Source organism: Typopeltis vanoorti, chromosome 4 (genome assembly GCF_054136105.1).
Source record: "Typopeltis vanoorti isolate ZY-2024b chromosome 4, IOZ_Tvanoo_1.0, whole genome shotgun sequence".
Lineage (NCBI taxonomy): Eukaryota > Metazoa > Arthropoda > Arachnida > Uropygi > Thelyphonidae > Typopeltis > Typopeltis vanoorti.
The window spans coordinates 152571906-152599707 of record NC_143552.1 but is presented as its reverse complement, the minus strand read 5'-3'; the positions used below and the strand labels follow the sequence as shown (position 1 = coordinate 152599707).

Below are 27802 nucleotides of genomic sequence, written 5' to 3'. Positions count from 1 at the left end.
TAAGATTAGATTGGTTTTTGAATTCTGCTACTGATTCTAAAAAAAAAAGTCTTTCAAATTTGTATTTTTAGTGGTGAAACAGTAATTTTTTTCCATTTGATTCTGTGCAAAGTATCCAAGGCATAGTCAGCAAGCCTGACTGACCATAAACGGATGTATTTTTTATGTTCTTTTAGGCAGATCTCCCAGTTTGACCATATTAAGTTAAGTTGCAGGAACAAGGAACTTTGTAAATACCCTGAGCTGTTAGAGAATCCTTAGGAGAGCAGATGAGGATAGCCAACTTTAGATAAGGTTTGAATGCCATGCAGAGATTGCTTTTTTATAGTACTGACTATATTTTTTGAGGTGCCCTGGATATAAGGAACAATGATAGCATTTGTGTAGTCAGCATGTTGAGAAGGATGTGAAGAGATGAGAGGAACAGTTAATTTGCTGACCTTTTTTGGCATCATTGCCATTGGGCAAATAAAGGAGAGTTCTGCGGTAAGATCAGCCATGGTAGAACAGAGATTGGAGGCTCTATTAACAATGGTTTTTATAACACCATGTTGTTGAAATGAGGGGATGATAGGGAAGTTTGTGTATGTATCTATCTGTGTGGGTAGGTTTTCTGTACACTGATAGGGTGCTATTGGATAGATGTGTAATTAGAATAGAAGAGGCAGTCTGTTATTATTTTCTTTTTCTATAGTGAACTGAATTTTGGGGTGCTGTCTGTTGAGATGGAGGAGTCTAATATGTCTGATCTGTATGGTAAAATTGAGAACACATCATCAATGTATCTTAACCAGATAGAAGGTTTGAGAATAAAAGAGCATATTTTCCAAAATGCTCCATATGATAATTAGCTAGAGGGGAGAGCCCATGGCTATACCCCCCAGTAAAAATCCTGTTAATGTAGCCTCCAATCTCTGTTCTACCAAGGTTGATCTTACTGCAGAATTCTCCTATTCACCAGACTTTCTTGTCAAATGGCAATGCCAAAAATCAACAAATTAATTGTTCATTCTTCTCAACATGTCGACTGTAGTAATGCTATCATTGTCCCTTATATCCAGGACACCTCAGAAATAATAGCCAGTACTCTAACAAAGTACAATCTCTGCACAGCATTCAAACCTTATCTAAAGGTGGCTACCCCTCATCTGCTCTCCCAGGAATCCTCTACCTTCTCTATCAGATCCAAGTGTTTACAAAATTCCTTGTTCTTGCAACTTATCTATTTTGGTCGAACTGGGAGATCTGCTAACATCCAGATAGAAAAACGTAAAACATACATCTGTTGCCATAAGTATGGTCATTCAGGGGTTACTAACCATGCCTTAGATATTTTGCACAGAATCAAATGGGAAAAAACTACTACATTTTGCCACAAGAAATACAAATTCAAATGCCTTTTTTTAGAATTAGCAGCAAAATTAAAAAAAAAAAAAAAACTAATCATAATAAATATGGTTGTATTAAACTTCCCAAGATTTTTGAAACTCTAATTCTTAGGCCTTCCATAGTTAAGTCTAGCCAACTGCACCCATGGAGGGCACTCCTCATTGGACTCTAGGCTCTCAGTCTAATCTTTTCCATGTAGTGTTTGTGCAAATTATTGTTTCCCTGATGATGTCTCATTAACTGAGATGAAATATAGGAGTGATTAAGCATGTTGTTTAATTATTCATATGGGCTATATTTATTCCATTAATCATAATAATGGGTTTTTGTCTTTATCTGTAAATAAGTTAGGGACCCTTTAAACAAAATGTCTGGCAAGAGAAAAACAAATGAAATTCAGAGTGAAAAGAAGAATATGAATAAAGACCAACTGAACAAAAGGCCTAGGAAATCCCATTCTTTAGAGGTGATATTGAAAGTTGTGAATCAGTTCGATCAGGATACTTTATCTTTCTGGTGAATAAATCTTTAATAAACCATAAATCTTTCACCAGAAAGATGGAAGAATGGCCACTGGACTGGGCGATTCTATAGTGATAATTGCTGTGACAGTTCGGAAGAATGCTCATGAATACACAATTAGCAATGAAATCTTGATGTTATACAATTGAGAAAATGGAAAGGATTGATTCTGTCTTTATGCACAGAGCTTCAAAACTAGCAGAACATGTCTTTGTCCTGGGCAGTTATTATTACCCAAGACCCCATGCAGTCACACTCATCTAAGAGGTCCCTTTTGTCATACCACACCTTAAACACATTCAAATTTTCTGCAGACACTATGCTCTCAAGCAATGCATTCCAATCATTCATAACTCTCCATGCAAAAAACCTTCTTCTCACACCCTCATAAAGCTTCCAGGGATTATCTCTTGTTCTCCTCTCATCATTTTATGAAAAATCTTTTCAATGTTTATATTCTGTAATAACCCCTTACTAACTTGTACATCTCTATTATGTTGTCCCTCTTTCTGCTATCCACTAGACTCTGCAAATTGCATCACCTCAACCTTTCTTCACATTCAACATTTTAGAATCAGAAACCATTTTAGTCAATGAGTTTTGGACCCTCACTCCCATCTCTTCATCCTTTTGAAAACCAGGTGACCAAATCTGTGCACAGTAGTCCATATGTGGCCTAATCAGAGCCTTATACAATGGAACAATCTCCTTTTATAAGTCAGTGTCCTCTGCATCATTCCTAGATTTTGTTGTGTTGTCCTCATAATTTTGGTATGCCCTCTGAATTTCAGATCCTTATCCACCATCACCCCAAGATCTCTTATTTCCTTCACCGTCAACAATATATCTCCACCAAGAGTTAATTTACATCCCATCTTTACTTTCTAAATTTTAAAACCTTAAATTTTGTATCTTTGAACTTGTATCCCCATTCCTGTACCCATTCACTCAGTCTATTCAAGTCTTCTTGTGAGACCACATCTGCTCTACTCCTCATAGTTCATCCCAACTTTGCAATATCTGCAAACAACTGAATATCTCCATCCAAATCTTTGCTAATAATATCATTACCATACAAGTTAAATAGCAATGGCCCTAAAACAGACCTGATGCACACCACTAGTGATTTTCATCTTCTGGGATATTGCTCTCCCAAACACAACTTGTTGATCCCTATCAGACAGCTAATCCCTAATCTAATGTACTAGTGTAATATCCAACCTCATCTGCTCTAGTTTAACTATTAACTTGTCATACAATAATAAATCCTTTGCAAAGTTTAAGTATATTACTGTGTATCCAATCTCCCTCATCCAGTGCTACTGTCACCTTATGTAATAAGTAAGTGGATTACTAAAACATGACCTCCCTTTAGCAAATGCTTGCTATCCATCAAAAATAATACCATTATTATGTATGTTATATATAAACTGCTATATATGACTGGAGATGCTATGGCTGACTATCATGTTGCCTCCGAAGAATTTATTATTATTATTATTATTACGGGCAACTCCAGGGAGTCCTTAGACTCATCGAGGGAGGCCCCAAATCATGTTCATCACAACTATTCGACATTCACACAGTATCTATCATACCTTGCCTTAAACTCATTCACTGTCACAACATCCACTACAGACTCTGGCAGCTTATTCCACTCATTCAGCATTCTAAAAGTAAAGAACCCAACTCTAACATCCTTACTAACCACACTCTTGCCCAGCTTCCATGGATGTCCCCTAGTCCTCCCACCACCAGTCCTGTTCTCAAAAATATCTTCTGAATTAATCTTATAGAAACCCTTCAGTAATTTGAATGTCTCAATCATATCTCCCTTCCTCCGCCTATCAACCAATTTTTGCAACCCACAAATCCTCAACCTGTTCTCATAAGGTTCATTCCACAGACCTGCTATCATCTTGGTCACTCGCCTCTGAATCCTCTCCACCTCCCCATCAAGAAGAAACCTAGGTGATCAAATCTGAGCACAGCAGTCGAGATGGGGTCTTATCAAGGCTCGATACAGAGGAACAATGACATGCTTGTCTCTGCTCGTCAAAGTATTCTTCAGCAACTAAGTGATTTCATGAGCTGATTTGGACACTTTTGCAATGTGTCCCCTAAACTTCAACTCCGTATCCACCAAAACTCCTAAATCTCTCGCCTCATCAATTTCCTGGAGTACAGTTCCACCAATGTAGTAAACTGCTGCTAATCTTTTCACCCCAAAACGTATAACCTTACATTTTGCCACATTAAATTGACATCCATTCTCCTTAGCCCAGACCTCCAATCTATCCAAATCATCCGGCAAAATTTTGACATCATCTGCATTCACTATTGCCCTACCCAACTTTGCATCATCTGCGAACAAATGAACTGTTCCTCTCAGATCCTTTCCTATATCATTAATGAACAAATTAAACAGCAGTAGTCCAAGAACAGATCCATGTAGCACACCACTAGTCATAGGCCATCTTTTGGACTCTACTCCTGAATAAACCACTCTCTGATATCTCTCCATCAACCACCCTCCTATCCATCTCACCAATATGATCTATGCTGGAGAGGTTCTACAAGAAATAGTGGGAGAACCAGAGCTCATCCCTGGAAACTGTATAAAGAGGGTGTGAGTAGGGGAGTGAGAGGCAGGTTTTTTTTTTTTTTTTTTGCAGAGTTGTGAATGATTGGAATGCCTTGCTTGAGAGAGTGTGGTGTCTGCAAGGAGTTTGAATGTGTTGAAGGCATGGTATGGTGAGCTGTGTGTGTGAGATAAAAGTTCCTGTGAAGCTTCCTTCACAGGACTTTAGGATTTTAGTGTAACTTTTTTCTATTCATTGTTTTGAGTGTTTTTGTGTATATTGTGTGTAAGGACATAGAATCAGTCGTGTTAAGATCTGGTTAATGTAGAAGATCCTCACAAATTCTTTGAATAATCTTGCAAATTTAAAAGAACTGCAATGAAGGAGTGTTATACCTGCCATTTAATACTGATCTTAGTGTTGGTGCCATGGTCACCCCTAGGACATATTATAATGGCAGAAAAGACATGGTTACCCATTTATTAGATTCTGTACATTTTTACTTTCAGTCACTGTTTTGCTCTAATGATACTAGTGTCATGAGAGAAATAGTAGCTTTAAAATTTTTTTATGGACTTCAAATATGTATGGCAAGCTTAGTGTTTCAGATACAAATATATAAAAAAGTACAGCAATCTACCATTTATCTGACCCTCAAAACAACAATCCTTCAATTAACTCTTGCATATCAACTGGCTTCTGGTAGAGCTCCATCTAATTGTACTTCAATTATCTGAGTCTTCAATTATCAGAACTCATCATTCTAATAATTGAACAGTTGGATGTGTATTTATACACAAGCAATCCCTGATGTATGCACATTCAACTCATACAAATTATCCCGTAATGGCCATGGAAAAAATTTTGAGTTATAAAAATTTTACTTAACTTACCAATGTTAATTAATCACATGCCATCTAACAGCAGTTGTCTGCAAGGCAGAAGCCCATGTGGTTCATGCATGCACTGTGGTAAAGTATAATCATGACTGAAAAAAAAAAAAAAGGAACAGAAGTGGAAAAAGAATTCATGTGAAAACATACCAAAACAGATCAAAGGATGATTATAAAGAAATCAAAGAAATATAAAGGTGGACAAAGCTAACCAGCCATAGGATGTGTTTGTCTTTCACCATAAGTGGCGAAAATAACCGTTAAGGATACTGTCCATAAAAAGAACATGTGAAAGGATCTGCTTCTTTAAAGTCACCAATAATATTAAACAAAGCATCCTGGTATTATTTATGATATGGTAAAATTGCTGATTATGTGCATTCTGCTGAGATGATAATTCATATGAAGGCATTTCACGAATTTCTCTTCAAAACAAAAACAGTAAAAAGAGGTTACACACTGAGAGGTTGCAATCAGAAGTTGAAAACTGCAAGTCAGGTTTCTTTTGAGAGATTCTTGAAAAAGTAGCCTTCAACATTATATGTATCTTCAACATGCCTGATAAAGAAGATTAAGATGTGGTTATGATGGTTATTAATCATGAAAATCATGAAAGAATTACTTTAATAGTTATTTGGTTTATGTGTATTGAATATTTTATTTACTAGTATTATGTCATAATATGTATTTAAAATTGATGCATTTTTGATTAATTTAATCTTGAAAGACTGGAATCTCACTCAATTTTGAACACAACCTCTATTATGCCATGTTATAATCCTCCTGTTTTACACATTTTCAGTACATGTGGTGAATCTTGTGACAGCAATCCATGCATATAACGAGAGTTACCTATATATATATATATATATATATATATATATATATATATTATTTTAGAGTAAGATGTCTGGAGAAAGTAGTCATTGAGAAAATGGGATTGCAAAGGAAACTATAGATATCGAAGTGGATCATGTCACTGAGCATGTGTGCAGGTACTCTTGAGGCAAGTGAATGTGAGAATAGGAATGAACAAAAAGTGCTGAGCACAGTTTCTTGAGTTTTGAATTTGAATGGGACATGCAAATGTTGTTGTGGGTACGGGGGGATATTGCATAATCATATACACAAATTCCTGATGCACCACAGTTGAAGGTGAATTTTTGGTATTGGCTAGTTCAGCTTGATAAAAAATTATCAGTATCAGTGAGACTGTTGGTAAAGTGATACAGGGATAATATGTAAGGGTATTGTATTGTATTTTCAGTGAGGATGGATAGGTATATTGCTGATGAGAGTAAAAGAATTATAGATAACAAAGTATGCATTCAGCAATTAAGACAAGGAAATGAGTGCTGTACTTCTGAGCAAAATAGAGGCCATTTAAACAGATAGCTCTGGCTCTGTGAGTTAGTGTTTTCAGCCATATTGTTGTTATTTGTGTACTGTGACAAACTGTTTTTGTGCTCTGAAGAGGCTGGTTATAAAACCAGCAAAATATCAGCAAATAACATTAAATAAATATTAATTATTTTCTTATTATTCTTGTGTTGTGAATTAATACCATTAAATAAATTGACATGAACTGGCAGCACATAAGCCTTGTACTTGATGTTATACAGTTATTTGCAGATGATGCAAAGTTGGGAAGAACTATGAGTAGAATGGATGTTGTAGTCTTGCAAGCAAACTTGAATAGACTTTCTGAATGGATGAATGAATGGAGCTACCAGTTCAACATATCTTAGTGTAAGTTTTTAAAGTATAGGAAGCACAAATGGGATGCAGAGGTGGATATATCTTAGAGGAGGTGGAAGGAGATCAGGGATCTAGGGATATTGTTGGATAAGGACCTGAAAAGTTTCAGGTCATTTTGCTAAAATTGTGAGGACAGCACAGTAGTGTATGGCAATGATTCAGAGAATACTGACATGTAGAAGTAAAGATGTTATGATTCCATTGTACATGGCTTAGACCAGACTATATATGGATTACTGGTCGCAGATTTGGTCACCTGGTTTTCAAGGGGATTGACTAAAATTTGTGGTCTCTGGAATGCTGAATCTGAAGACAAATTGAGAGAGTGCAAAATACAGAGCCTACTGGATAGAAGTATGAGGGAGAACATAATAAAGACATTTAAGTTGGTAAGTTATTATCAGATTAATGTGAATCATATTTTTCATAGAATGGGTAGAGATAAGGGGAGAATAAAAGGCCATCCTTGGTAGCTATATAAGGAGATTGTGAGCAAAAGGGGTGAAGAGTAGGTTTTTTTTTGTGTGGAGATGTTGGAATTTTTTCCACTTCACATCACTTGCCTTAATATCCCATAATGCAAAGCACATCTTGCAGACATGTATAATGGTATGCATTATGGGAAGGTCACTACCCAGACTGGTTTTGACCTTTATTGAGGTCTCATCAGTGGGACCCAGAGGTGATACTAAGATCGAAGTAATGCAGAAGTCATATTTTTATATACAAGTAACTAAAAGGTGTCACATCTTATTATTAAAATACTCTGGATTAGAGAAAGTTGTTGGAAGTTTTTCCATTTGGTTATACTATAAATTAAAGATAAGAAATTTTAATAATAAGATGTGACACCTTTTGGCTACTCCATCACAGGTGATACTTCAACCTTAGTATTACCTCTGGGTCCATCTCCCACTGATGAGACCTCAATAAAGGTTGAAACTGATCTGGTTAGTGACCTTTCCGATAATGCATAGCATTATACATGTCTGCAAGGAGATGTGTTTTGCATTAAGGGATACTAAAGCAAGTGATGTGAAGTCATTAGCTTCAATATACGAGTTGCCCCAGTCCTGAAAATAGTTTAGGTGCAAACTTGTTTGCTTACACTTGGATAAAGGATTAAACCAAGTACTTTATATAATTTCTTGGTATTTTTAATTTTGTGTGGAGAGTTGTGAGTGGTTGGAATGCAGTGTCTGGAAGTGCTGAGACTGAGTGTATTCAAGGCATGATATTATGAGCTGTGTGTGTGAGAGATAGAGGACCTCCACAAGACTTTGTGGAGATCCTGCACGATGATTAAATAGACTGACAGTATGGCAACAAAGATGTGATGTCTGGTGGTTAAGTTTAATGTGGAACTGCACTGAAGGAAATTACTGACACTATAGATTTTAGGAGTATTGTGAACATGAAGTTGAAGTTCAGAGGGTATATTGCAAAAGTAGAAAAATAATGGAATAGAACATATATGGAATACTCTACAGAGATCTTGTTGCCTGGGTTTAAGGAGAGATATGATAGGCATCACATGAATAATGGATTTGTGTGGCACTCCTGCAATGAGTGCTCAGGTGCTGGAGGTTCCTGTATAATTTATTTTGTTTACATGAAGGTGCAACATGTATCCTCTCAGTTTAGAAATAATCATAACTTCAAAGTGGCATTACCAAATGCATTAAGCAAATATAAATATACCTGCAATGAGTGCTCAGGTGCTGGAGGTTCCTGTATAATTTATTTTGTTTACATGAAGGTGCAACATGTATCCTCTCAGTTTAGAAATAATCATAACTTCAAAGTGGCATTACCAAATGCATTAAGCAAATATATAAAGAGCTAAAATCACCCCCCCCCTCCAATTTTGTGTGAATTTTCATCTATAATGATCGACTCGTATCCACCAGTTTCCATAAATTAAAGAACAAAGAGAAAAATTGCAATAACTCAGGGAAGGGGTGAGGGGACATATAAAAGTCAGGTACATTATGTAAAAAGTGACACTGAGTTTGGCTATTGCATATAAATGAATAGCACTGTCAGTAGTATATGCAACATAAGCCATGGCATAAAAGCAGGGATTTTGGAGTGGTTTTCCATTTTGTGTCTGGAGTGAGAACAAGACATTTCACGATAGCAGAATTCTTGGATATGGCTGCAAGATATTTAACAAATGAATGCAAGTGGCGCTACCTCTAGTCATACAATGGCTCACCACTTGCATTCATCTGTGAGTTGTTCTGTGGTTTGCAGACTATGGATACAGCATCTTGAAGATACACTGAAGGGAGGCCATTGGCTACAACCTCAATGGGTGGGTGACCGATATCTCTGATTATCTGCTCGCTGAAACGAGTACTATCCCGAATCAGCTATGATCTGACCTTGTATTGGCTACAGGAACATTGGTGTCTGCTTCCACTGTGCAGTCTTCATGAATGGTCTGTATGCTAGGCGACCAGTAGTTTGCATGTCCCTCTCTCCACATCACAGAAGAGAACATTTGAAATTGGCCAGTCTCCACTTCATCTGGAGGTTGGCATTGTTAATCGACAAGTCCTAATTTGCTCTACAAGCTATATCAGATGTGCTTTGATCTGGAGAGAACCAAGGACATGTTATCATCTCTCTAATATTCCTGAAAGGAACAGTTGTGGTGGAGATAATTTGATTGTTTGGGTAGGCATTTCATTGGGTGAACACCGACCTATACATGCTTTCTAATGGAACCATGAACTGTAACTTATTGAGAAGGTCTTATATCCCTATGTTCATCTGTATGCAGGTACAATAGAGGAAACATTTATTCCATAAGATGGTAATGCTCATTGTCATTGAGCAAAGCTCATGGACCAATATCTTCAAGAAGAGACTATTGTATGCATGAACTAGCTAGCCAGGCCTCCTAACCTTAATCCTTTTGAGCACATCTAGAGATGTGCTAAGTAGATGCATTGCAGCTCTCAACCCCCTCCCCAAAACCTTGAGGGACTTAGATCTTTCTAGAGCAGTAGTGGTTATTACCAACTGAGTTCCTGGAGACCATTATAAACAATATAATGGTGTCCAGGAAACATTTGTGAGTACTGCATTGCTGTGAGGGATAACCACATTCCTTATTGATGCACTTTGACAATCTCATTTTGACCTCTTGTTTTTTACCATTATCTTTCTATATCCATTTATTACTGAATTAAATTGTTTATTTACAGTTTTTATGGGTGTTTCTCTTGCATCTTATGTTATATATAAGATACAGAACGAATGGATGATTTGATTGATAATGAAAATGGTGAGATAAATGCGAGTAGTGAAATTGCACGTTTGAATGGTGCGATACACAGAGCAAAAAGGCAACTGAAACGTATGGAAAAATGTGTGCTGAATGTACCGACTAATAACCGGCGAAAGTCTGTGACGACAAATAATAGAATGTTCATAAACGTCAATAAAATGAAGGAGCGAGTGCTGTATGGGGATTCGCTATTAAGAGATGTGATAGTTGAGAGTTTGACGAAGTCGTACCAGCCGGGTGAGAACATAAAGGACGTCAGCGAATCTATTCGAGTGCAAAAACAGAGGGTGAAAGAGATGATAATCGTGGCAGGAACAAATGATTTGAAAGAGGACAAAATGGAAATGATAGAGGATGTGAGGGAATTACTTGAGGTAGCAAAAGAGAAGAGAGAGAGAGTTAGGATGGTGAGTATTTTACCGTGGTATGACAGTGAAGTGTTTAGAAGGAGGGCCATAATTGCCAATGACTTTATGCGTGAGTTATGCATGGAGAGTGGTGTGGAATTTGTGGATGTGTGGAATGAGTTCGATGGGCAAAAGGACTTATATAAGATGGATGGGTTACGTTTGAATGGAGATGGTGTATGGAGGCTTGAAAAAGTGTTGATGAATGATGTAGAAGTGAATGTACAGACTCAGGGAAACTAGATTTATTAAGGGGGGGGTAGATATGCAGACTTTAGGGAGGCAGTTGAGTGTATGAATGAGTATATTATGCCCGACCGAGTACAAAGAACAACAAATCAGAATGGGATAGTTAGTATAAGGCATCAAAGTAGGGATGGGACAAATGGGCTTCTGCATTTCATGTACACTAATGCCAGGAGTATTAGGAATAAGAAGGAAGAGTTTTTGGCCTTGGTTGGCACTTCCAGGCCACAGGTTGTTGGTATTAGTGAAACATGGCTGACAGAAGATGATAAAACTAGTGGGATTGAATGCGACGGGTATAGCGTATTCAGGAGTGACAGGGTGAATAAAAAGGGGGGAGGAGTGTTATTGATGATAGCTGATGAGTTGCAGCCAAGGAGTATAGAAGTTGAACTGCAGGATAGAGAAAATAGCACATTTGAGGCTGTTTGGTGTGAGATAGAATCTAGCAGAACAAAATATACAATTGGGTGCTGTTATAGACCAGGTGATGGAATAGATGGTGGGGATAGTATGCATAGGCAAATAGAAGAAATGAGTGGAAGGAGGGTAATTATTATCGGTGATTTCAATTATGGTAACATTGACTGGAAAGAGGAGAGCGCACATGGCAGGAAGGAATTGGATTTTATGCGGTTATTAAGGGACAACTATCTGCGGCAGCATGTAGTGGAAAATACCAGGGGGGCAGAGAGTGCTTGACCTAGTAATTGCAACTGAGAATGTGGCTGTAACGAACATGACCATGTTGCCACCAATTGGTGAGAGTGACCATAAGGTCATGACTTGGGAGGTGGCTAAAGGAGTGGAATTTACAATTAAGACAGGGTACATGTGGAATTACCGGGCTGGTAAGTATGACAAGCTTAGGTGTGTGCTTGGCTCAATGCCATGGCATGTAAAACTGCAAGGGCTGGATGTTGATAGTGCATGGGAGGTGGTTAAGAACTGTTTGCAGGAGGCAATGGTTGACTGTATACCAAGAGTCCGAATAATAAATCAAGTAGGGGTTAAATGGATGAATAACACTATCAAGCTTGAGCTGCAAAAAAAGAAACAATTGTGGAGGGAATTTAAGGAGAAAGGTGACCAGCAGGCGCAGGAACATTATAAAGCTCAGGCCAGGATGGTAACAAGGGTGGTAAGAAAAGCAAAAGCGGATTACAAAAGAAAATTGGCGAAGCAGGCTAAAGAGAATTCCAAACAGTTTTTTCAATATGTTGCAAGTAAAAGGAAAAATGTTCATGGTAGAATGATCTTAAAAAATGCTGAGGGTAGGGAGGTAACCGAATCAGTCGATATAGTGGAATTACTGAGCGAGCACTTTGCAAGAGTATATCATCCAGGTGGTGACTTTGCAGGAATGGAAGACCCAACAGCTTATACTGGAATTGTGATGAATGAAGTAGAGATAACTAGTCTATTACAGAACCCCAATGTCAATACATCTGTGGGATTGGATGGTATACCAGCTCGTGTCGTAAGTGAAGCGGCTAAAGAATTGTCAGTGCCCTTGACCATTTTGTTTAATTTGAGCCTCGAATTTGGGTCAGTCCCAAGGGGATGGAAAGAGGGGAAAATAGTTTCGCTGCATAAAGGTGGTTCCAAGGTTGCTGTTGAAAATTACCAGCCAATCAGCATACAGGAATCATTATCAAGGTCTTGGAGAAAATCGTCAAGAGGAAAATACAAGATTGGATAGAAGAAAATGAGATACTGTATCGAGGACAGCATGGTTTTGTGAAGGGTAGGTCATGCCTCAGTAACTAGCTCACATATTATAACACAGTGACGGCTGAACGGGATAAGGATAATGGGTTTACAGTGATTCTACTGGACCTTGCTAATGCCTTTGACAGGATACCACATGGAATTCTAATCAGTAAATTGCAGCATATGGGGATGGATATAGGGTTGGTGAGGCGGATAGGAGGGTGGTTGACGGAAAGATATCAGAGAGTGGTTTATTCAGGAGTAGAGTCCAAAAGACGGCCTGTGACTAGTGGTGTGTCACAAGGATCTGTTCTTGGACCACTGCTGTTTAATTTGTTCATTAATGATATAGGAAAGGATCTGAGAGGAACAGTTCATTTGTTTGCGGATGATGCAAAGTTGGGTAGGGCAATAGTGAATGCAGCTGACGTCAAAATTTTGCAAGTTGATTTGGATAGATATTGGAGGTCTGGGCTAAGGAGAATGGATGTCAATTTAATCTGGCAAAATGTAAGGTTATACATTTTGGGGTGAAAAGATTAGCAGCAGTTTACCACATTGGTGGAACTGTACTCCAGGAAATTGATGAGGCACGAGATTTAGGAATGTTAGTAGATAAGGAGTTGAAGTTTAGGGGGGCACATTGCAAAAGTGGCCAAATCAGCTCATCAAATCACTTGATTGCTGAAGAATACGTTGACAAGCAGAGACCAGCAGGTTATTGTTCCACTGTATCGAGCCTTGATAAGACCCCGTCTCGACTACTGTGCCCAGATTTGGTCACTTAGGTTTCTTCTTGATGGGGAGGTGGAGAGGATTCAGAGGCGAGTGACCAAGATGATAGCAGGTCTGTGGAATGAACCTTATGAGAACAGGTTGAGGATTTGTGGGTTGCAAAAATTGGTTGATAGGCGGAGGAAGGGAGATATGATTGAGACATTCAAATTACTGAAGGGTTTCTATAAGATTAATTCAGAAGATATTTTTGAGAACAGGACTGGTGGTGGGAGGACAAGGGCACATCCCTGGAAACTGGGCAAGAGTGTGGTTAGTAAGGATGTTAGAGTTGGGTTCTTTACTTTTAGAATGCTGAATGAGTGGAATAAGCTGCCAGAGTCTGTAGTGGATGCTGTGACAGTGAATGAGTTTAAGGCGAGGTATGATAGATACTGTATGAATGTGGAATAGTTGTGATGGATATGATTTGGGGCCTCCCTCGATGAGTCCAATGACTCCCTGGAGTTGCCCGTAATAATAATATTGCTTTTCACCGAATTGCATAAAATTTCATCATACAGTTTTGAGTTATTGTGATTTTTTCTCTTTGCCCTTTAATTTATGGAAGCCAGTGAGTTCCATAATGTACTATGATCATGGCCTCAACATATTCTGTTGTCAGATCTACATTTTTTTTTTTTTTTTGTGACTTCCACCCACAAAAGGTTATAAACCTATAGTACATTAGTACTATAGGTGGACTAAGGATTTTAAAAAAATCTTTTTTCTGAATTTTTATAATATAATTTTTTTTTGTATTTTTATTTTTTATTTTTTATATTTTTTATTTGTATTTGTATTTTTTAGTCATTTTTATATGGTCTGAAAACCCTCCTCTAGCTACTAAACATGCACATTTTCAAGCCACTTCAGACTTCCATTACGCCAGGCAGTGAGTGATTTCGCTGGACATTAAATCACATACATATCCATACAATACCTCTTACTCTTAGTTCGTATGGACTGGAAGAATACTTTGCACAATTTGTTATAGTGATCTCACTAGTCAGGGTTATAATTAGTGAGAAATGACTGTATAGCTGTAAGTATTTAATGTGTAACTTTAGTATTGTTTTCAAGAGAACTGAATATATTTCTGTGAAATATTTCTTGAAATAAAATATTGCATAGCTAAATATACTAAAATGTTTATTTTCAGGTTCAGAGAGGCTAGGCTATACTAGCTCTTCAGATTTAAGGATTTTGTTAGAGAGCGATGGTACAGAGGTGGAAGATGATATCTATTTTCAAACTATAGATAAAGATACCATCTTCCTCCTCCTCCGTCCTACGGATATATGGCTTCCTCCTGGAGTAGAGGCACTCAGAGCAGGTAGGATAATGATTAAAAAAATAAAAAGAAAAAGAAAAGAAAGCAGTATCTTTGAAATAGTAATTTCACATGATTTGCTTTATGTATTTTAATATATGGTGTAGGATTACTGTGCTTCACAGTTATCCTTTTTTTTTTTTTTTTTTGTAATCTTTTATTATTTTAAATTAATTTGGAAATGTAACATCTGTCACTTAAATAATAAGAATAATTATTCAGTTAATAAGCCAACTATTTTGATTAATATAAGAAGGATATGTTTTATTCTGTTTATTTTTTAATGGCCATTGTGCATAACAATGTTATTTAGTGTGTGTAATATGTTATAGTGGGAGGAAACTATTCAGTTGTAATCATATATATATGCAAGATAAATGAGAGAATTTAATTAGGATTATTGAAAGAATTAATAAAATGTATAATAGATTGTTCTTTGAACTAGCTCATACGTATTAAATAGAATTAATAAATATTTAGAACCAGATAGTTCAACTTAGTTAGTAGTTGTTTATATATAGTGAGCTATGGTGTGTTGTGCTATATACATTTCACTTTGATATTTTTATTATAATGGTCATAATCACATGCTTTGCTCATCACACGTATTGCATTATTTAGATTTAAGTTAACTTTTATGAACATTACAAGGTGCAGAGATATTATCTTTTTTTTTGAAGCTAACACCTTTTATGAGATTATGGAATGATCTCTGTTCAAGTGTCAGCCAATATGAAAATATACTTTTCTTTTAATTAATCCATAGAAAAATAATTTCCAACTTTAATTTTTTAAGTAGAACTAGTAAAGAGATGTATCAGAGGTAGGATCATATTAAAAATAAAATATATTAGAAAGTTACTTGATATTGTTAGCATTCAAGAATGTGCAAACAAAGCTAATCTAAGGTATCATAGTTGCTTAAACAGAATGAGAGAAGAAAGGTTAGCAAAGTAGTTGTTTGATGCCAGTATGACTTATAAAGTTCTGAGGGAGACCATGATCTCAATGGATGGTTATTCTTGTCTTGGAAGGTTGAAATGTAAGATATGACAATATTCAGAAACCTGACAGTCAGAATATTAAGTTGAAAGAAAATCGTTGATAGGATGATAATAATTATCTAAACTTTATTGTGTAGTATTATCATAGTATTTACATCTCTTGAGAATACTTATGTTGATTGGAGAGAATCTGTCAAGATAAATTTATAAGGTAAACACAGGCATCCTGAAAATACCAATCAAATTTAAGATGCGCAGAAGACAAACAAAATTAAAATAAGCTGATTTGACTGAGAAATGAAAACTAGATGTTTTCAGATGATTCATTGCAGCTGATTGGGGGGGGAGGTATAGCATTCAGTTGTATCATAAACCATTATTATTTATTTAATAAATTATGAAACAAACCAACTAGTTTCACAGATGCCCAAACTCTGATGGCTTCTTCAGAGCTTTTACTTAAAGGAAAAACATTGAGAAGATTAAACATGTTGAAAGGGCTTATTATTATTATTACTGCTACTACGTAACACCCCCAGGGAGTCCAAAGACGCATTGAGGGAGGGCACCCACTCTACAGTTCTGTCTCCACCAACTACAACTACATCAATGCCATCTACTGCCCATCACCACTAGCATTTCCACAGACAATCACAAACAATGGTGGCATTTGACCCCACAGCCTTTTGGCTGGAGAGCGGATACACTAACCACTCTGCCAACCAGTCTGGCATAGATCTATTTGCATTTTATACCATGCTTTTGTAATTTTGTAATTTAATACATAGAGCTTCACCACTCTTTTTGTAAAGCTTTTTCATTAGAAAACAGCTTTTGCACAGTATTTTGATTTCGGTTACATTGAACTCTGTGTCTTTCAGAGATAGCATGTTGAGCATGACTGCACATCAGATCTTCATGTATGATGAAATGAATTAACCATTCACACTGTGGACATATCTAATCAGGAAGTAAGTTGTGCCCATCAGAACATAGAACTTATTATCATTAGTTCTATAATTATATACCATTAATCATCTATATTAATATACACCCTTATAGAGCAACTAGTGGTGAGTGAGTCCATCACAATCATATTTGTCAACTTGGGTTATATCAGGTGCTAGAGATTACACTTTAAAATAACTATTTCAAAATGATTTCTGTCATTATGAATTAAATAAAATGGATGAAACTTAAGTAGTGTTTTTTGGTAGCACATTTTTGGTTTAGTATCAAGGTCTAGTATCTTCTGTGCTGTGATAGGGTACAATAAGTTAAAACAGAATGGAAGTTCAGTATTTAAATTTAACAATAAACACATTATTATTATTATTATCTCATAATAATAATATTTGATCCCTTGGAGTCAAAGACTCATCTAGGAGGTCCTTTTATCATACACACAGCTCATCATACTGTGCCTTAAACACATTCAAACTTTCTGCAGACACCACACTTTCAGGTAAGGCATTCCAGTCAGTCATAACTCTGCATGCAAAAAACCTGCTTATCACTCCCCTGCTCCCACCCTCTTTATACGGTTTCCAGGGATGACCTCTGGTTCTCCCCTGATCCCCCACTTCTTCCTATCCACTATACTCTGTATGCATCTTCTCAAGCTTTCCTCATATTCAACATTCCAGAGGTCAGAAACTACCTTAGTCAGTTGCCTCTGGATCCTTTCCAATATCTCTTCGTCCTTTTTGAAAACCAGGTGACCAAAGGTGACCAGGTGGGCACACTAGTCCATATGTGGCTTAATCAAAGCCTCATACAACGGAACAAAAATCTCCCTAATTCTACAAGTTAGTGTCCTTCGCATCATTCCCAGAATCTTTGTGTTGTCTTCACAATTTTGGCAATGTGTCCCCTAAATTTCAGATCCTTATCCACTATCACCCTAAGATCTCTTATTTCCTCCACCTCCGACAATATACCTCCACCAAGCATAAATTCTACATCCCATATTTGTTTCCCAAATTTTAAAACCTTATATTTTGCGACATTGAACTTTCATCCCCATTCCATTCCTCAATCGCTCAATTGATTCAAGTCTTCTTGTAATGCCACAGCATCTTCTCTACTTTTCATAGTTCATCCCAACTTTGCATCATCTGCAAACAACTGAACATCTCCATCCAAATCTTCACCAATATCATTAATATAAACGTTAAGACCCCTGAGATACACCATTAGTGACTTTCCTCTTCCAGGATATTGCTCCCCCATACACAACTTGCTGATGCCTATCAGATTGCCAGTCTCCGATCCATTGCACTAATCTAATATCCAACCCCATATGCTCTAGTTTGACTATCAGCTTATCATGTAGTAAACTATCAAAAGCCTTTATAAAATCTAAGTATATTACTGTGTATCCTTCTCCTGTGTGCAAGAAAGCAGTCACCTTATTGTAATAAGTAAATAGATTACTAAAACATTACCTCCCTTTAGCAAATCCATGCTGTCCATCAAAGATAATACCATTACTGTCAACTAGGGTGACCAACTTTTGAACACGAAAATAAGGGAGATTGGGTCACTACAAATTTTAGCAAAATTTTTGGGATGGGAATCCTACATGAATTGATAGGATGGTTTATATTTAAAATATGCAAATAGCAATTTAAATTATAGCACATCAAAATATTTAATATAATTTTAAACATTTATACTTATATACAATTAAAATATTCATACTTAGTTTAAACTTATTTATAATTACCAACAGATGCTGCAGCAGCTTTGATTTTCTTGTCTCCTTGTGCAAACTGCAAAAACTCTTTACAATCATAATCAAAATTGATCACTACCATTAGTTCTAAATTAATTAATTCTAAGCTACTTTGATTTCTCTGATCTATCCATTTATTGTTCATCATTGAGAACATTCTCTCAGTGTGGGCATTTGACCCTGGAATACTTAACACAAAGCCTGAAATTTTACCAAGATTTGGAACATTGATTTTCTTGTTATTTAATTCAGCAAATATATTCACCCACTTTTGTTCAGTACTTCCTGATTTCACCATATTCACAACACTCACTGCACTACAAAACTCTTCACATAGATTGTCTTCATTTACAATATCAATATGAAATTGTTGAACAATGGCTTGCAAATGCCTGAAAGAAAGTTCACTGTCCAAATTTAGGGGCACAATATAAATCAAAATTCTTGAAAATGTACTTGTACAATGAACAGTAAAAACTAACAAAATCATCTTTAATTTTTTTTTTTGTAGGTCTGGGATCATACAGTTTAAAATCTTTTTAGTGGCATTACCAAAAAACTGCCCTTTATCCTCTTTGAATTTTACCACCTAAACATGGCATTATACTGTAGCATTCAATGATATTAAGATCTGCAGTTTCAAGAGATTTGGCAGCTTGAACAAGTATAGCACCAGTGTTTGGAAAAAAATTAAGGTATACTTCAACAACACACTCCTTTTCTGGATCCTCATCTTCGAATTGTGTTTTCAAGATTTTTGGACAGTCGTTGACACTTTTAAAATAACTCTTAATAGGTAACCAATTCTTTATTAACCTATCTACAGCTGATGTCAAAGAAAGCCACCTAGTAGGAACATAGCGAAGAATTTCAGACCATTTTGCTTCAAGAAAATCAAAGAATGATTTTAATTCTTCTCTTCTTTTTGCAGATACTGCAAAGTTTCCATAAATTTTTAAAACTATCATTTCAATATCAATATCCAATCGATCAGAGTCATCTTTGGTTGCATTATGCAAAAATATTGCAGCAGTTTGCTTTGACCATGTTTTCATTGTCTTCTCTGAGCAGCTTCATTACAGAATGTTTCCCATAATCCACGTGTACATTATCTGCACAATATGAAGTAAAATTTTTTGCATCTAAATTGTGCTCATCAAGGGAAGTCTTTATCATGCTATGAATGGAGTTAACTGTCTCATCAGCTTGCTCAATAAATTCCAGGAGCCTGTTTTTTATGCCACTTAGAGGGTCAAAATATCTCACAACTAGAGAAATCATCTTTTTATGGTTCGGGGAATTAGTTGCAATTGAAAAAAAAGTTGCTGGTTTTTGAAGGATCTTTTAAAACATCGATAGAGTCCTGCACACTTCTTGGAGCCAGAACATTTTTCGCAATTGCTTCTGCCTTTGTTCGACCACATGAAATCTTCTTGGGCAAATTCGAGTCATAGAAAATGTCCCTTGATAGCTTATTTGTGCAGTCCATGCTTCTATAACTGATGTTGTGTTTTACAGTATGAAAAACTAACGCTAGCTCACCTGCAGTATTGTTTTAAGTCCTTACTTGTATTACCAAAAAAGAGGTTCAAATTTGAAAAAGTCTTCACATCTTTGTCTCTCTCTGTTTATGTCCTTCAGTGCTAGAATGTTGCTTGCAGTCATTATTACCCCCCCCATGGGCGATACTGAAGTCACATTTACATAATATACAATTAGCTTTGTGAACGTTATTTACATTTCCTTTTTGCCTTGACTTTTGCCTTTTTACATTATCACTTTCCATTTCACCATCACTACCCATTACAAAAAAATTACCATGGCACTCGATGTTCAAGGATACTGAAAATACTTTGAGGATGAATGCAGACACAATGGCTGGTGAGAATGCAAGATAGGAAACAGACAAACAAAATCTGGAAGTGTATATCGAAAATCGCTACCAACGATTTGATTATTCTGAATGGATATCGATTATTAAAATGACGACAAAGGGTACAAGGTGAATGCAATGATATAACATCTTTCTCGGAACACCCATGTATATTCATTGGCCAGAACAGAATTGTATCGATTAGAATTTTCCAAACTATCGATATTAGTGTCAAATTGTATTTGGCAGTTATAATATATACGGAAAAATTAACGACAATGATTGATTATGAAAAATACTAGAGTATTTGAAGATCAATAGGGGAGCTGGGATGATCCAAAAAAATTAGCTAAAATACGGGAGTTCCTGAGAAATACGGGAGAGCTGGTCACCCGATTGTCAACCCAATTCTGGATCCTAGTTCTTGCAAGCTTCTCCAACAACTTAACCACAACCTGACACACAGATAGGTCTATAATTTGACGCTTGATTCTATCACCTCCCTTATAAAGCGGCACAATCTTGCCCCCCTTCCACTCCTTAGGAACTTAAGACCCAGTTATGAGTCACATTGCATCATTAATTCAGTAATTAATGAGAATAATAGCAGCACCTCCAAGAACAGTGATATTGCTTGATTAACAAAATTACTTTCCAAATTGGGGAACCATTCCTTTTTTAATTTGGTTTGTGGAGTAGTGCTTCACTACCCTTTTTGTAAAGCTTTTCCATTAAGAAACAGCTTTTGTGAAGAATTTTGATTTGTTATAATGAACTCTGTGTCTGGCAGCAGAGATAGCATGTTGAGCGTGACTGCATTAGATCTTGTTCTATGATGTGAGAGGTGGTTACAAGGTTGACACTGGGGAGTTCTTTCGCTTGGTTGAACATCGGGAAGGAGTCATGACAAGGCACCATCTCTGTAAGTTACGAAAGGAAACTGTGAGAAAGTCGGTGGGGAGTTGTTTCTTTGCATGGAGGGTGGTTGAACCATGAAATGCATTGCCTGATGGAGTGGTGAGAACGGTCAATGCATTTAAGGAGTGGTATGATGGACTTTGTGTTTCCTAGGAGGGACCTCCCTCAATGAGTCTTGATAGACTTGTGTTTCTTAGAAGGGACCTCCCACGATGAGTCTTTTGACTCCATGGAGGCCTGAATAATAATAATAATGTAATCTTGGTTGACGTGAATGCTAGATTCCTGTTTGTCTAAGTCTAAAGTTTGTCAAAGTCTAAAGAGGCCTGAATAATAATAATAATGTAATCTTGGTTGACGTGAATGCTAGATTCCTGTTTGTCTAAGTCTAAAGTAAGAGAGGCTACTAGAACAAGATACTTAGTAATTCCTGCAGAGGACAATTATCCAACTTGTCTCTAGAATGCAAGAAAGAAAGTGTGACGGAGACAAAAGTTCTGAGTGCAGAAGTTTAGCTGTTTTCAAAGTAATCTGGACATAAGGAATAGAAATCATATGGATATCATCTTGAGAATATTGAATTTTCTTAATTATTATTATTTTTTTAGTAGATAGATGTTACAACATTAGAACAAAGTATGGATTGACTAAAATTTAACTCCTGTTGTACAGTGGTCTACTATGCTCCTCTTATTCTATTTAACATAAGCACTTTTACAAGAGCAGTTCTAAATGCCATCTTGAACAATACCTGTTCAAGAAGGATATCATTAGGCTTATTTTCTCTGCAACTTAATCAACATAATACTAATGTACTATGAGTTCTTTAACCTCTTATATTGGGATTAACCACCCAGACTGCCACACAGATAATATATATCTTTTTTTAACTTTTTAAATTCACAGTGCATGCAGGTTATTTTACATGGAAAGGGAAAATATACAAACAATTAGATGGGACAGCAGTGGCCTCCCTCTTTCTCCCCCCTTAGCCAACTTCTACGTAGAACACTTGGAAAAGCTAGCTATCAACATAGCTACTCTTAAACCAGTGCTTTGGCTACGCTATGTTGATGATGTGCTGGCTATCTGGTCACATGGCCCGAACACATTGGATACATTCTTAGCACATTTAAATAGCCAACACCCAAAAATTCACTTTACAATGGAACTGGAAGTTAATGACTGTCTGCCCTTCCTGGATTCACAAATTCCAGATGGTTCCTTATCATTTTTGGTTTATAGAAAATTGAAAAAGTTCATCTTGAAAGGAGACATTCAGTGTTGTGAGTTCAGAATGATGTTCTTGGTATGTCTTTCACCAGTGTAAGAATCGAAGAAAAATTAATCTAGGGAATCACTTTTTTTTTCCCTCTGACTAATGCAATGATGCAATAGGGTCCACTTGCAAAAAGCAGTTGCACAAATGTTTTAGCTATCAGCTTTTGTCAGAATACGATTACCATTCCAACTTTTGGCACTTTCTGAATAAACGACTTTAGGATAGAATAAAGGAGGATGGAGATTTTTAATGTAAAGCAGTTGCAATACTATATTCTTCATTGTGAACAGTCTTGAGACACTTCTTTGAGAACCATGAGATAAGGAATGAGAATTTAAAGCATGGATAGTTTGTTCCTAAAGAATGGAATTGAGAAAAATAGTGCTACTGCATAGCAGAGGGAAACATCCAGAACAGTGCTGCTGACTATCACTATATAATATTTGAATTTACCTATATTGTTGATGGAAACTAAGCAAGCATTATCAGGAAGATGAATGTACTAGCGAATATACCAAAAAGAGAGAGAGACACCTGAGAACTCCTAATAGCAGTTGATTTTGATATCTATAACATTAATAGTAATGTGGGTTAACTGCACTAGTCATGATATTAGAACACACAAATTTATGTTCATTGTTGTGTAAAGTTTTTAAGTGGTTACTGGTGTAACAAAGGACTGATAACTTACTTGTCAACAAAATGTCATTTTGTGATGTTCTGAGAAAATGTGTGAAAAGTCGGGTTACTTTTATCTTTCCTTTTACATTTGATGTCACTCAGGTTGCTTTCTGAAAGAACATGAAATCCTGTGTATAGAACATGAACTCTTGTATACTCCAAATTGTTTTTGAAAAACAATCTGGAGTATACAAGACTTAATGTTCTTGCCAAAAGCAACATGAGTGACATCAAAGGTAAAAGGAAAGATAAAAGTAACCTGACTTTTTCACACATTTTCTCAGAGCATCACAAAATAATATTTTATAGACAAGTAAATTATCTGTGGCATAGTATATTTATTAATAAAACAAGTAAAGACCACTGTAATAACTTTTAATTAATAAAGATACAAATATTTCATACTGAAATTAACAGCACATCTTCAGTGTCATACAAACAGTTAAAAGAATGGAATACAAAGTACAGAACAGTCGGTGGATCACCAATTAACATTGTTGCTGCATGCTAAGAGATTAATTATTAAATAATCCTTTAAAGATAATTAATTTTTATTGATGGTTGCATAAAATAAAAGTCTCCCAGATTTTTGAGAGAGAGAGATAGTCATTTCGATTTAGATTCAGCCGATGTAAAATAGCTTCACAACTTTCTTTCAAATGGCGTTCATATTTGAACCTGCATCTATGGAGGAGAAGAGCTTTATCCCACTGGATATTATGAGTGGTGTCAATGCTGTGTTGTGCTAGACCAGACTTATGAGGTTTCATGTATTCAATATAATATTGATGTTCCTTAATTCTTTTTTCCACAGAACGGCCTGTTTGTCCAAAATAAGATACATTGCATTCACATGGTATTTGGTAAACACCTGCCAAAGATAGAGGTAACAGTTTATCTTTGTAGATGGCAATAAACACCATATGCTGTTAATTTCACTATGAAATATTTGTATCTTTATTAATTAAAAGTTATTACTGTGGTCTTTATGTGTTTTATTAATAAATTAAGTTCATTTCTCTTTTTTTGTTTCATCTTTAATGATTCTTGAGGCTTGGAATTCTTTCCTTCTAATCCAGGGAAGCAAATGCACAGGTCATGATGTCTTCTGGGCTTGTGGGAGGAGAGCAGTCATTTAAAAAAAAAAAAGTGCCTGATACATAGTTTACATTTATAATCTCTCAAAATTATATATATAAAAAATGAGAACACACATTTATATTCAACTTTATTTAACTATGATAACTTAAAACTTCCTTTAGCTTTAAGTTTCTTAATGTCATCTTGATTGTTTTGCACTGATCCTTGTATATGCTTTAACATCTTGGCAGGGACAAACTTAAAACTTTTAAGTCATACAATACTGATCTTCAGCATTAATGCTATAACAAAAACACATTTCCTTACTTTGTTGTCTTCAATAGTGAGTAGGAAACTGATCCCATGCTTGAGCATGCAGCAGCCACTGTGTAGCCATGTAAGTGTCCAGCTTAGAGGGAACATTTGTGATGGTTTTTAAGGAAACAAACAAAATCCTCTAGGTTTTTTAGAGTATGTTTCTAAACATGAAAATATCATTCATGCATTCACAATTGTAGATGCAATTGTATCCATTAAGGGAGCAATGGACGAATTGAAACCTGTCTGGGTAGTGACCTTCTCTCATAATGTTGAACAGTAATACAGCTCCTAGGAGCTAAGTTCACATTATGGTAAATATCAAGAATAGTAACCGGAGCTTGCTCCACCCTTGCTATGAGTTGCCTCAGCTTGCACTATCCAGGTATTTGCTTACGCTTGGAATCGCCGAACTTTATGTAGTTTCTATATTCGGCATGAAACTCTGAGTTTCTTATTTGGCTAAGAAACAATATGGGATGTAATATCCCTTAACTTAAATAAGTACATGTCGCTGAATTGAAGCCTTTGGCTCTTCATATAATTAGTAAAAATGTTAAGATTTTATTAACAATTACATTTTCATTAGTGTATTTCTCATTTCATTCTACATAATTATTTTGTGGGTTAAATTTTATTTGTCTAAAGACAAAGTTTTATTGAATGAGGCAATTTTTTTGATTTGCCACTTCACCCGTACCACTACTCAGAGGTGCTTTCTACCGCATTTGGGCACATTCCATTGCTCCTCATAGATTCTAAAGACGTAAAAATTGTTTCATGATAATTTTAAATATGTAATATTATTATCGAGGAGCAATTGAATGTGTGCCCAAATGTGGTAGATAGCATCCCTGGATAGTACAGGTGAAGTGGTAGTCTAGAAATTACCTCATTTAATAAAAAAAAAAACTTTTTATTATTATTTATTTAGCAATACAATTTAGTGTATACATCATATATTAACTACATACATATTCACTAAAGAACCCTACAGTCCTAGTGCATGAAACTAAGTCAATTTATTAATAATTTCCTGCTTCAATTTTGCTATATATGTGCAAAAATCTGGGTCTCACTAGTGGTTTGCTGCTATCTGCAGTTTCAGGTATCCGTGGAAGATGATGGAACCAAACCCCCGCGGATACAGGGGGCCTACTGTACTTTGAATATTTTAAAAAATATCAGATGTGTTCTGTTTTATGTTTAAAATATTGATTTCTTAATTTTGGGTTGGAAAAAGTAGGGTTCGTCTTATACATGGGGGTGTCTTGTACATGGAAAAATACTTTAATTATTTTTACTTATTGTCCTTTAAATTAAAAGTGTGAAGAAATTATATTCTTGGCATAATCCTTTATCCATGTGTAAGCAAACAATGTTTGTGCATTAAGTAATTTCATGACTGGGAAACTCATATATAGAGGCTAATGACTTCGCATCAATTGCCTTTGTATTCCATATTGCAAGAGCCCATATCTTTACGGACATGTATAATGCTATGCATTATGGAAAGGGTCATTACTCAGACCGGTTTCAACCTTTATTGAGGCCCCTTCAGTGGGAGCCTACTTGTTTAGTTTTAATAGTTGATGCTATCAACTGGTTTGTGTTTCAGGAGTGGTAGCAAAGATATGGGAGAGATTAGTTAGGGTAGAAAACATTCAAGTGTGGATGGACAAGAAAAAGGAATAAAGGATCGAAAAATTGAGATGGGTTCATTGAAGTTAATTCTTTTAGTAATCTGATTCTGTTTCATAATAAGATGGATAGAAAGAGAATGTATATATGTTAGTTTTCTGGATTTTTTGACAGAATAACATAAGTATTTAAATTAGAAGGGGAATACATAGTCGAATTAGAGGAGCTTGGATGAATTGATACCACTTATGAAGTACAATGATCATGGAAATATCTATAGAAGCAAATATATCCATACAGCAGAAATTGAATATCATTTTTAAGAGAGATGACTTATTGATCAGCTTGATTGTTGTCTTATGTATAATCAGTAATTTTCAGAGAACACTTAGTGATGCTATCCCAAATGTTAGAACAAGATTCAGTGATTTCACAGATTTGTGATTTGTATAAAGTTAACATTATAATGCCTAGAGCAAAAGAGAAATCATAATTTCTTGGATACTGAGGATATGATCTGTTTATGCTAAGAACAACCAGAGATTATTGAGAGTTATGACATGAGAGAAATCTTTTCAAGAGATTTGGATACTGTCAAAAGTAAGCTCAATCGTTCTTTTTTTTGTAGCTAAGATTGACTTTTTCTACCTTCATTATGATATTAGCATCCTCTGAAATAGAAATTTCAGAGGATGCTAATTAGAAATAGATTATTATTATTAACATCTGACCTCCATGGAATCAGAGACGCATCATGGAAGGTACATACTATTGCACACAATGCTCATCCAACCATGCTTTAAACTCATTCAGTGTGTCTACATTCAAAACAAACTCAGGCAATGCATTCCACTCACCAACCCCTCTCCATGCAAAGAACCTTCTCCTCACTATTCTGCTCACACCTTCCTTATACAGTTTCTAGCGATGGCCTCTTGTTCTAACTCCCTCTCCCATTCTATGAAAAATCTCTTCCATGTCAACCTGATAACCCCTGACTAGCTTATATGCCAATCCTCCTATTCACGAGGCTTTGCAACTTGCATTCTCTTAATGTGTCCTCGTATTCCACATTCCAAAGACCACTGACCACTCTTGTGAATCTTCTCTGGACCCTTTCCAACATATCCTCGTCACCATGAAAACCCACCGACCAGATCTGTATAATAATTCATATGAGGCCTGATCAAGGCTTTATACAATGCCATAACTTCTTTATTTCTGCATGTTGAGGTTCTTCACAACTTGTGCAATGTGGCCCCTGAAGTTCAGGTCCTTGTCCACTATCACTCCTAGATCTCTCATCTCCTCTACTTCAGAATAGTAGTTATGTCTTTAACTGAAATGCCCTCT

General features: G+C 36.1%; 1 protein-coding gene across 1 annotated transcript in view; it reads left to right on the top strand.

The window, feature by feature from the left end:
• The window catches only part of Drep2 (DNA fragmentation factor-related protein 2), a 351128-nt gene that overhangs the window by 100764 nt on the left and 222562 nt on the right, over positions 1–27802 (top strand). The window contains exon 4 of the mRNA XM_090391520.1: positions 14745–14918. Within this exon, the coding sequence (XP_090247646.1) occupies positions 14745–14918 (174 nt within the window). The remainder of the gene's footprint in view (positions 1–14744; positions 14919–27802) is intronic.